Source organism: Crocuta crocuta, unplaced genomic scaffold (assembly GCF_008692635.1).
Source record: "Crocuta crocuta isolate KB4526 unplaced genomic scaffold, BGI_CrCroc_1.0 scaffold175, whole genome shotgun sequence".
Classification (NCBI taxonomy): domain Eukaryota; kingdom Metazoa; phylum Chordata; class Mammalia; order Carnivora; family Hyaenidae; genus Crocuta; species Crocuta crocuta.
The window spans coordinates 3,540,258-3,553,090 of NW_027530988.1; the positions used below are offsets into that span (position 1 = coordinate 3,540,258).

Consider the following 12,833-nt stretch of genomic DNA (forward strand, 5'->3'; position numbering starts at 1 on the left):
GTATTTTACTGAGCAACTTCTATTTTTGTTTCCTCAGTCAGGCAACCCTAATGCTCTTGCTTCTTGCAGATCATCTAATGAATCTAATCTTGGCTGGGCAAATTGCAAGTAAAAGGGTGAGGAATGTGTGGTTTGAATTCTCTAACGTCAGACTTACATCAGTGTCCAAATTTCGAGTAACTACCTTTGCTAAATTTAGTGATTTAGATTTATGTTAGTGATCAGAAACAAGGCAGAACTTTTTAGAAGCTTAGGATATAATGTGTGTGTGGGGAGCTATTCCATTCACCTCTTCACTGAAGGTTTGAGAAATGTCACTTTCCTGTGTAGTTTTCCTCAGTTACTATGCACAAGTTCCTCACCTTTATTCAGGGAAGAAACAGGACTATGGCCTTCAGCCTGGAAGATGACATTCTGATCTGCTGTCTACAAGGGGTGTGCTCGGAGTGGGTTCCCAAGAATTAGGGATGAATTTGACCAAAATAGTCATTCTTAGAAATCTGGCCACGTGTAGCAACATGGATGGAACTTGAGGGTGTTATGCTGAGCGAAAGAAGTCAGGCAGAGAAGGACGGATACCATATGTTCGCATGTATAGGAGGATTAGGAGGAACTTAATGGAGGGCCATGGGGGAGAAGAGGGAGAAAAATAGTGAGGAAGAGGAAGGGAGGCAAACCATGAGAGACTCTTGAATGCCAAGAACAAACTGAGGGCTGATAGTGGTGCGGGGGAGGGGAAGGGAGGTGATGGGCATGGAGGAGGACACTTGTGGGGATGAGCACTGGGTATTATATGGAAACCAACTTGACAATAAACTGTTAAAAAACAAAACAAACAAACAACCAACCAAAATGGTCATTCTTTTTCTTCATTAAAATTCCATGTTAGTTTTAGTTCTTGATGTGTCTACTTTATAGCAAGGCAATGACTTTTAATGCCAACTGATGGAGTTTTTATTGGTCTCTGTGAATTAAGATAAGTAAGAACAAAGTACTAAGTTTTTCATAAAGGGAATGTTTCATAAATATTTATTATTTAAGGAATCGCTTTTTATTTCTGGAGAGCATGTCCTTTAAACTTTTAGTGTTGAAGTGAACTTTCTTTTATGAAATTATGGTGATAGTGGATATGAAGACTGAAAAACTGTTCTTACATAGAAAAGTGACTGGCAAACTTGTCTCCCAAATTCTTTTAAAACCTGTACTTGTCTGTAAATTGGAAAGTACAGGCATCATGCAGCACACTTTTTAGGTCTGTTTCAGAAATCCTGCTTCTTGTCTAACACTATTAAATAGTTTTACTTCTGATTCATGTTGACCCGTTTTTGGCTGGGGAAAGAGAACTGGACTCAAAGAATTATTTTAGGCTAACAACATACTGGTGGAAATGGAATATTTCTATGCTCTTATAAAGTTAAGAAAATATGTTTCAGGTTTTTTCTTTCCTACAGGAAGATCTGAATTATTTGCCCTGATCTCTGGCACAGCCTTCCTCGCTTTTTTTGGTAAGTCAGTAGTCACATATGCACTCTATAAATGTCAAACACAAAATGCAACACATTCAGCATTTGATAAACCATGGCAAACAACTTAGTACTCCAGGCATTTGAAATGTCTATAACATAGCTCAGCTCATTCCCCCTTGGAACAAAGACATTCCTAGTTTTCGGCTATTCTCAGGGCCAACGTGGATTAGGAAAGCTTGAGAAAATTTCCTTGCTTCTTTCATATTTATTTTGATAAATATCACAGAAGAAATCATGTAATATTATGAATACAAATAATTTATAAGTTTTTGTTCTTCATAGAATATTCAGACATGTACTGGCACTTTGCAAAAACCCCATTTGACTGAATATTTTAAAATTCACTTTAATCCTCACACCATTCCTTCAAGGTCAATGTTACTTTCCACGATACAAAAGAGCATAGAGAGGTGGAGTATAAGTACGTAGCTTAGAGGAAGCTGCAGAACGAATGCGTGATGCCGCCAAACACAGGGATGAGTGAATGGAATCGGCTCTATATTGCTACATCACTGTACTAGGTTGTACAGATGCGACCTCTGGTTGATTCTGAAAGTAGGAAAAGGCTCTTGTCCACTGTTATTTAACCATGGGATAGACAAACTATGTTCACGATCCTTGTCAAGCCGGTAAACGAGACCTTGGAAGTAACCATACGCACTCTTGGTCTGGTTCAAGATTTTGATGGAGACGCCTGATTCAAAAGCATGCAATGCATGAAGTCACTCATGCCTCAGGATGATGGACCACAGCCCACCAGCTGGTTCACCATGTGCATCAGGGTAGCTTAGAGCCAAAGAGTGATTAAAAACGAGAAAATCACATTTGTGACCCAGTTTCTTTTTAGTTTCTTTAGTTACTAGTCATTTGTAACATCATGCACAGAAGTGCATGGAACCTAAGAAAGGAGTCCTTGGTTACTTCAATGTTCTCACGTAAAACAAAAGCACTTGCTTTTGACTTACCTCCTGGAAACAAGATGAGGTTGAAAAGCCCACCAGAAAACAGGAGAAAGCACATAAATCCCCCAACATAATAACTGGCAACATTGCCTTAACTTGAAACAATAAATACATAAAAGATTCAGATCCAGAAACCTCTGAGGTCTTCTGCTAGAATATCCTGCTCCTAATGGTGCTTGGCCAATGTGGATGGTTAGGTCTGTGACTCATGTAGCACCATGAACATCTAACTTGTTTGATGGAGTAGTTACAGTGGAAGATCCCAAGAACCAAAACAAACAAATAGAAAACCCTAGCAGGGCTTTCCCAACTGTATAATTTATTTTATTTTTTTTGGAAAGCTTTCCATATTTTTAATGTTTTTTATTTATTTCTGAGAGAGAGAGAGAGAGAGAGAGAGGGAGAGAGAGAGACAGCGTGAGCAGGGGAGGATCAGAGAGAGGGAGATACAGAATCTGAAGCAGGTTCCAGGCTCTGAGCTAGCTGTCAGCACAGAGCCCGACGCGGGGCTCGAACCCACGACCTGCGAGATCATGACCTGAGCCGAAGTCGGACGCTTAACTGACTGAGCCACCCAGGTGCCCTCTAACTGTATAATTTAAATATTTCTACTATTGGGGCACCTGGGTGGCTCAGTCGGTTAAGCGTCCGACTTCGGCTCAGGTCATGATCTCGTAGGTCGTGGGTTCGAGCCCCGCGTCGGGCTCTGTGCTGACAGCTAGCTCAGAGCCTGGAGCCTTTTTCAGATTCTGTGTCTCCCTCTCTCTCACTGACCCTCCCCTGCTCATGCTCATGCTCTGTCTGTCAACAATAAATAAATGTTAAAAAATTTTAAAAAATATTTGTACTATGATTTTTATTGATGCATTTATTTTTGTTTTTTGTTTTTGGTTCCTACTCTTAGTTTCTTATTCTCTCCAAAAAAGTTTCTATAAGCTGAGTCTTAAATGAAATACCATGATGTCTAGGAAAATGAAAAGAATGAAAGATTGGATGATAAATCTGTCTGTGTATAGGGATGATATCATTAACATTTACAGAGAACTTTCAAACAGAATTTTAAATTCGATCTTCATAAATATCTTGTTAAATCAGCACTATATCGTCTTTTACTTAGCTGAATCGATGTAAGGAAAAGAAGATGTGCTTATTAAGTGACTTAAAAGTCAATGGGCTGCATTGAGCGGATGGGGAATGCGGGACAAGCCCTGACTGAGGCTCTAGCTCCATCCCTGATTAGCTGTGGGATTGTGGGCATGCCTCTTCTAAATCATTTTCCTGGTCTGAGCCAAGTAGAGGAGAAGTGAAGTTTGTTATTTTGAATTCCTTCAACAGTAACAAAGAAAGGCACTGACGGAACTCTGACAGGGATTCCTTTTGATTTAAAGAACTATAAGGAACACTTTATGGCTGTCACAACAGTGGGCCACTGAGCAGCCTGGCTGTCTCCTCTGTTCCACATCCGGGTGTTGGCATCAAGCAGCAGCAATACGGCCGTTTTAACACAATTTAACTTGGTACATGAACTGTAGTCTCTAATGTCTGTGTGTATGTGTGTGTGTGTCCCCCAGCATATTAAGGTTCAAGCAGTGGGGCAAAATTACACATGAATTTCATCTTGAGAAAGAAACAATTCATTGTAATGTGGCCCTGGCTGGAGCATGTGTAGGAGTGTGAGGTTCACAGCCCACAGAGCCATTATTCATTGACAGAAAACAGTCCAACACAGACAAGAAATATAAGAATTATGGCAAATGTTACAGATTCCCTGAAAGTAGTATATTAATATATTGGGATTAAGAATGACCGTATCAGGGCACCTGGGTGGCTCAGTTGGTCAAGTTTCTGGCTCTCAGTTTTGGCTCAGGTCACAATCTCATGGTTTTGTGAGTTTGAGCCCTGAGTCAGGCTCAGCGCTCTCAGTCCCGCTCTCTCTTTGCCCACTCATACTGTCTCTATATCTCTCAAAATGAATAAACTTAAAAAAAAAAAGAATGACCATACTGATCACTTTTTTCCCCATTAGGATGTCCACATGTACTCTTTTTAGAAGTTATTTGTTACCCTCCCTTACATATGCCCATGCCTCGAGTACACGCAAGGTGAAATATTCACACAGTTCACTCAGGGATGACCCTGCATTATTTGGAAGAAAAGTACAATGCAGTCGCACTTCAGACCCTGAGATTCTATTCCATGCCAGGGGAATCCTGCATAAAGCCATTAGGTTTTTCCTCTAGCACACCAATCAGAAGGGGAAATGAGGGCCAGGCTGCTATGAAGGATACATCAGAGATATCTGTGTCCCTGGAATTCTAATAGAGCTCAGAAGTCTGGGCTCGATACCATCATCTCAAAGGCTGTGTATGGAAAGGCAACACTTAAGAAATATCCTTTGGTGATGATGAAAATATACAGCATTTCAAAATAGGCTGCTTTGTGGAAAAACAATCTGACACATTCCAGAATCTGAATATAGCCAACACTGGAATGAAACTCTCTGGATTAGCTGTTGCAATAAGAGAGAGCTCATTTCGCCCTGCCCCTGTCTGTCTGGCAACTGCTAACCATCCTTTAAAAGGCAGCTTAGCAATCACCTTGGTGTGACTGAATTGTTTATTACTTATTTACACCTTTGTCTCCCCAGAACCATAAGCAAAGTCAGCAAAGGTATCTACTTCGTTGTGGGTCTCTCCAGCTAGCTCGGTGCCTGACAGATAGACGATGCTGAGTGAACGCTCGCGAAATCAGTGAGGACATGTGCACAGCTTGGCTGCAAACAACAGAGGAGGCTTTGCAGGAGGATCTGTATGAAACAGGTGAAAGAGGAAGAGGTACCTGGATGAGTTAGCCAAGGGTGTTCGGGCTGAGTTCAAGAAAATGCTAGGACACACTTCCGTTTGTATAGAAGGTTGCCTTGAAGAATAAGTCATTTTTTTCCAGCAAGTAATTTATAACACTCATTGAAGAAGAGAACAGGTTTGCAAAGAATCAACGTTGTGGTTCTAACACAGAAGTCGTCAATACCACTAAAGATTTCCACAGTCCAGAGCATTAGGCATAAGAATAGGCTGACAGTAATCATTATAAAAGGTCGGTGTAAATAAAGCAGCAATGGAGAGCCATGTGGGTTTTGCTCACATTTACGAAGAAAAATAAAGAAAGGAATACAACAAAGTTCCCCTTGGGACCTTGACTTAATATGACATGCCCATTGTCTACACTGATACTACAATTTGGGGGCAGACCATGTTTCTTTGAAATGAATTAGTTCAAAGCAAGTCTCCCTTCTGGAATCTAAAGTTCTACACATATGATTAACACCTTGGAGGCATCTTTGAAGTGCAGATGCATTACCGCATATTTAACAGTGTATCATCTCTGCTTACAATAAACAGAGAAATAAAACCCCCACCATCTCAGAAATGAACCTGAGGTTCACTTTCAAGGCCCCTGTCGTTCATGATGCCATGTCATATTTTGGGAGAAAGACTGGCTTCATGCCTCTGCCTTCAGTCTGGTTAAATCTAGGTTGCTTGGTAGCTTAGGGGCCCAGCAACTAAATGAATGGCTTTGTATTTCTGAAAGGTGACTGATCTTTAATGAATTAAATGAGACGAAGAGTGGATGTTGGGAGGGACCAAGGCTGGTGGACTCGGTTCCAGCTTCTGGGTCTTCCTATTGTCCAGGGAAGAGAAGATGGCTGCCAAGATACTGACAGAGGCAAGAGAAGAAACCAACACTTCCCCTCTTCACAGCTGCTTACAGCGTCCTGCCCTCTTTCCGCTTATGAGGACCTTCACTCAGCCCTAGAGACTGTACACGTGTCTCCTGGGTTCTGTAACCAGCATCAGAAGATCAAAGCTTCCCAGTGTGTCCTCTGGAGATGGAATGTCACGTTTGCAGGACAGATTTTCAAGCATGTCAAAGAATCCATCTCTTTGTAGCTGATTTTCCCCGAGAGAAAGAGAAAAACATGGTCATGTGGGGTATCGAGAAGTACAAGAGAAGAGCTGCATGAAATTGTAGATATTTACAATGTGATCCTGTCAGAACTGGTCTTAAAGACAGGGTGGTTCAGTGGGAGTCAGGTGGACTCGCTTCCAGTACTGGGATCTTGGTAATGCGATTCAAAATCACTGGGCCTTAGTTTTCTTAATGATAGGGTTGCAGAGTACCTGAGAGGTCCAGGGAGTGGCCAGGGCTCCAGCATCTTCCCCGGCCACCAAAATAGTTCATCTCTTTAATATGTTGAAACATGGATAATATCAGATGCACAAAAACAAAAACAAAACAACCAAAGAGCAAGGTGATTTGAAGACCCTGATAACTCCATCATTCTTAAGACCAAGAGGGTTGGGGGCTGGGGGAAAGCTTAAGATTTATCATCTTAATTACATACCAACAATAAGACGAGGAATAAAGTTAAAAGTATCTATAATCTCTGGCCCTCTCCCCTCAGTTCCCTTTGTTAAAACCCAAGGATGTGCTGGCTAAATATTTTCCCCAAATTCCTGCATAACTTCAGGGGCACCATTCATATAAAAGACAATGTCACTGTGTTCCCTGTAGTATGGCACTCAGTGGCCCTGAGGAAGATGCATTTAGAGAAGAGAGGGCCTGTGTTTGAATCTTACCTCTGCCGTTTACTAGCTATTATAACCCTTGGCAAGCTACTGGATGATCTCTCTGATCCTATTTCCTTCTCTGGAAAGCAGAGATGATAAATTAGATTTCCGAAGGCTACTGCAAAGGCTGAATGAGATAACATATGTCAAGAATCTGGTGCAGGGCAGCATACCAATGCTGATAGTAGTTCTTAAACTCACAAAACCTATGACATTTCACAGTTCAGATAACAGCTGTTACTAGGATGTGTAGTCCATATGGTGAGGACAGACCAAAAGATACTGTGAAATTTGTAACAGATCTCATCTGTTGAAGATAGGATAGGTATTCCCAAAGTTAAAGGGATCAGAATGTTGTGACCCAAGAACTACGCACTTTTTAAGTCTGATTTGTGGTAAGTGGCAGAAAGGAAGACTAATTGGTATGCTAATTAACCAGGGTGTGTTGGTACAACTGTTACCAAGGATAAGCAACTGTTTAAATAAGACAAGGTGCACTCATGAAGGACCTATGTGCTGCCAACAAAATACTATGTGCTTAATGCAAAGTCTTTTGCCTTCCTTAGGCATCTAGGACCAGTCGATATTTATTTAACTGTGCCAAGTCTTTTATTTGACTTGTAATTAAGAAGTGATTAATCTACACAATAAAGCTGTAACTTAAGCATTACTGATTCTCAGAATATTAAACCTGAAGTGGACTGTAGATATCTAATCCAACCTCCGCATATCACAGCAGCGAAAAGTGAGGTCTAAGGAAGACGAGACTCACACCTGTGGTCTCAAAAGGCAGAGCCAGTTCTGGCACTTGGTCTCATCCACTTTGTCTTCTTCTTACTACAGGGAATCAATCTGCAGCTTTATCCAACACACAGCAATTTAACATTGGGTATATGGATTCCTGTCTCAACCCTGCATCCTTTGGGGCTCACAGGGCACCAGAAGACCTCTGAAGCGCTGGGCCAGTGACTGAAAGAAGCGGCTGAGTGGGACTGTGTCAGAGGGTCTGAGGACATTCAAGAAGGTAATGAAGGGCATACAGAAAGGCTGTTAGGGACCTGCCTGTCTGGAATATGGGGGGTGAAGCTGGGGTCTATTAAGGAACCAAATGATTTTCTGTATCTAGGATGGAGCATGGTGACCAGCACATAATAGGTACTTAGTGCTTACTTGTATTACTGGATGATGCACCAGAAGTGGATGAATGAATGAAGGAATGCATGCATGCATGAAAGGAATGGTTTGGAGAGAAGAAATGAGAGCCTCAGAGGCAACAGAGATGAGGGACTGCCTAGTGAGAAGAGCTCCTCTCAACCTTAGCAGGAAGGATGAGCCTCATTTCTCTTGCAAGGACAGTGGAGGGAGTGCGGCTATGGCCCTCCTGCTTTGGCCTCACATTTCCCTTCTGAGGAAATGTGGCAGTTCCCATGGTGCTGTTTCTGCTTCTGGCCACTCTGCTCTCAGGACAGAACAAGCAGAAATGGAATGCGTGAGGGGAGTCTATCTCCAAGGGCAACAGAAATGTCAAACCCATAATGTCAACATTATTTTCAGAGGAGACTCTGCTTAAGTGCCATCCATGCATCTACAGACCATACGGCTACTGATGGAAAAATGCTTCCTAGTAGGAACTTGACATCAAGAAACCAATCTGATTCTCAGAGAGCAGAGAAAACCCTACTCAATAAAGAATGAGGGAAAGCTGGGACTCCCCGGTCAATTCTCCAGTCACTGAAAAACTCAGTCATCTGTGGCCATGAACTCAGGGCATTCTCACCTGCCACGTCAGTTAAAGCTGGGCTTTGTGAGTGGGATCCACGTGAGGAGTATTGGTGGCCCAGACATGAGAGCAAGCGGCATCTCATCCTATTTTCTAAACAGTAAGAGGTCAGCATCACACGTTCTCTTACAACATCTACATCTCACAGTTTTTACTTCTGTACACAGGATGGGGTCGCTTTGAAGAAGACAGGCACGACTCATCACCTCTGATAGTTTTTGAGGACTAAATGGAGAAGCTATAATAAAATACTGCATCAGCGCCTAAGGAAGGCCCTGCGAGGTTCTCACGATGTCAGCAACTTACTGTTTGAGATCCTCCCCCACGACATCTAGCAGGCTAAGGGCAAAGCGACAGTGTGTACCCAGCAGGTGCCTGGGCAGAATGATGGGTTCTGCGCCGTGTTCATAGGAAAGATATGTACAGGCCGAGAGAAGTTGTAATGTCTATAATGTGACCTTCATTTGACATTTGATTAAGATAAAGTTGAAGAAAAATTTTTTTTCTTCAAAACCGGGAGAATAGGTCACTGAAGAGAGCAACGATATAAACGTTCTTCCTCAGCTCCCAGAGTGACTGGCAAGGCTTTTTGAAAATATTTTTAGCCCAGTTTCAGTTCCCTAAAAAGCAACGCCACCTAAAAGAAATGTGTTAAGCACCCTCTAAATGTTTCTCATTAAGTTGCCAACACGGGTACTCACCCCTTAAGGCTGGCTTCCAGCGCTCAGCCTAACTCCACTCTGCAGGCCATTCGAGGAATAAACCTAAGACTAACTGCTATGCGAAAGAAAGGCATTACCTCTGTAAGAATCTGTATGTCCGTCTTTGTAAAATATCTTGAGAAATAATAGGAAAAAGCAGCCTAGAAAACAGTGCTCTGCAATGAATTTATGGAAATGGTAGTTAAGAACCCAAAACTGAAAGGTTTTCCTAATGAAGGGACAGGTTTGTTCTCATAGTAGAAATAATCTTAGCGAAGTGGCTAATTCTTCCACAAAGACCAGCTTTTGGTTAAGAGTGAAAACATACCACTTTGTCTAGATTTAGCATACGATGAACTCTCTAGAATGGTTCTCATGCTGTCTAGCTCGGAGTATCCTGATTCTTTTTTTGTCTTTAATTATGCTGCTGACACCTACCTTTTTATGTGAAAGCGAGTCTAAGGAAACAGGGTGACCAAAGCCATACAAATGCCCACTCACCTCCCATGATTTTGGACTGGCAGTTAATAAACTCTGGCTTCCTGTCCGTGAGGTACCTCTGGCAGGTGTGGTGGAGAATCTGGAAGAAGGTGCATTTTTCTGAAGCTGTGCTGGCTACCCACTGGTCAAATGCATTTTCAAACAACAGATCAAATTCTGCGGAATCCTGGAACAGACAGGGAAATTGGTACTGATCTCAACCTGCAAAAACTACTGTTTCCAGCTTACCCCTGACAAAAGACTCATAAAGGCTGACATACCTTTCAAACTTTGGTCTGAATCACAGGGCTCATCTTTATTAGCACCCAGGTGAATGGAAAGAAAGTTCACTTTTCTCTGTTTATCAAGCAAGCCCCACATCTTGGTGTATTTATAGATGTCCCTAGGAGGCTAGTCTCGCAGAAGCCCCAACAGCTTACTCCACATTTACCTGGCACAATTTAGACTAGATACTGCCTTCCCAATGACCTGGAAAAGGATTCCTTCACGTACTTAGCAATGAATCCTGCCCCTCACCTTTGGTAAGGAAAAGATTCTCCCTTATTATTTTAGCATATAGTTATAATTTACATTTTATTTTTCATTATATATACAGTGAGTGCATGTGAACAGAAGGGAAAGTACTTAAATAAAAACTCTATCTTAAAACATTTCTCCTATTAAATCTGAGAGAAGCCTAATACATAATTTGTAAGGTGCCATCTATTTATTTGTCTGTTTGACTAATAAGTCTCATCAATGGTGGTATAAAGAGATAAATGAAGCCTTGATTAACATGAGTTTTTCATACTGTGGGGGTATAAAGAGATAATGAAGCTTTGATGAACATGGGTTTTTCATACTGGCAACCATGGACACGATATCTGAACTCTGCTCTTTGCACTTGGCTCATAAACCTACTATAGTATTCTTCAATGTGCATCCCCTTACATTTCTGCATCAAACATGATGAAAAGACTTAGAGTTCCCCATAAGAAGGACATAGAAATCAAAAAGTCTTAGTCACATAACTGAACTAGAGAAATAGCTTTGTCAAAGAGGACTGAGACAGCCACTACCATTGCCAAGGTCAGTGAGAGAGTCATCGTGTAAAGAGAACACCTTCGCTCAACACCGGACATTCACTCACCCGATTAGGATCGATGCCATTAACCTGGCGAAGCTGTTCAAGCATCCACTGTGACCTCCGCACGAATGATGTGGAGCCTTCAAACTGTTTGACCTTCGTGATGGATGCCTGTGTAGGTTTCTTGTTTGTCACTGCCAAGAAAAGACCACTCAGGTTAGTGGGTGTGCAGGCTGGTTCGTTTCCATCTTAGACCTACATGTGTGTGTACACACACACACACACACACACAGAATATGAATACGTGCGCCTTTTTTTTTTTTAAGAGAGAGAGAGAGAGAGAGAGAGAGAGTGAGTGTGGGGAGAGAGAGGGGCAGAGAGAATCTCAGGCAGGCTCCATGCTCAGGTAGAGCCCAATGTGGGCCTCTATGCCATGGCCCTGGGTTCATGACCTGAGCCAAAATGAAAAGTCAGACACTCAACTGACAGCTACCCAGGAGCCGTTGAATACATATGCCTTTGATGAGGCATGAACTCAAAAGAAAGAGAAGTTCTCTCTACTCTCAAGCAATTACAAAGTAATTATAATTTTAAGGGCTGCTTCATTTCTATCTTCATTCATTCACACTGAATGCGCCTCAATCAGGTAACGCCAGGCGCTTTTAATGGAGGCTGCCAGAGCATGATGACCAACTGCATGGAAAGCAGCATACAGCTGACAGGTGTCAGGTAAAGGTCACTGGGAAAGGCTGGGTTTTAAAGGAAGTGGATGTTACTGGCTCCCCTAGGGAAATGCAATGTACATATCTAAAGTCATATCTGAAAGTAAATATATCGGGCTTCCATGGTAAGAGAGGGAATATTTAAAATGTTATTCGGCTTTAAAATATTGTCCAGTTTGAATCTAGCTTGCGTCTCCTTATGCCTGTATTTGGCATTCACGTACCCGCCTGCCCCATATTCCTGAGGTCTCCGCACCTGCAGGAACAAGAGAGTTCCTCCTCCCTGCCTTAGTCAGGTCTCCCTTTGACCCTTCCCTGCTGAGGATGGACAGTGTCACCTCTCAGACAGAGGTCAAGCGCCGGTTGCTAGGAGAGAGTCACTCTGGATATTTCTATATCTGACTACTTCGTGACTTAGAGCCTCAAGGGTGGGGACATAACTAAGTGTTATAAAAGGGCTTTCATATAAGCTCCTCCTGAGGCCTGGCTGTACGACTTGTAAAATTTAACAGGAATGCTGCTATTAAGGGCACTAGGAAAACGGGAAAGCACTACTTGTAACGAATGCAATCCTAAGACAACCGTGCGGCAGCGGCACATTCTTTGTTGCGAACGGCCCTGCAGATCCCTTATTTCCATATGACTCTGCAGATGCTCGTCAGATGGCAAAAAGAATCCTTGAGGATGAAGGCCAGCAAGCACCCGCTCCGGTCACGACTGCTGGTAAGAAGACCCTCCATCATGCACACAGAGGTCTGTGCAGTTGCAATATCTGGGGTCAGTAAAGCAGGAACCCAGAGACCAAGCGGGGAATGAAACGTGGGCATCCTGCCTTTAGGTCTGGCAAGAACCGCATGGTTCCAGGGCTAACAACCTGTTTTTTATGAACTCAGTACAATCTTTTCCCTTTGCTCCAAACCAGAATTTAGCAAACATTTAAAAAATAA

The 12,833-nt window shown here is 42.4% G+C and overlaps 1 protein-coding gene across 2 annotated transcripts in view; it reads right to left on the reverse strand.

The window, feature by feature from the left end:
* STXBP6 (syntaxin binding protein 6) overlaps positions 1-12,833 on the reverse strand; it is a 247,554-nt gene that overhangs the window by 42,823 nt on the left and 191,898 nt on the right. For both annotated transcript variants that reach the window (XM_077770494.1, XM_077770493.1), the window contains exons 3-4: positions 11,228-11,358; positions 10,099-10,264 (exon numbers count right to left, since the gene is read on the reverse strand). In XM_077770494.1, the coding sequence (XP_077626620.1) occupies positions 10,099-10,264; positions 11,228-11,358 (297 nt within the window). The remainder of the gene's footprint in view (positions 1-10,098; positions 10,265-11,227; positions 11,359-12,833) is intronic.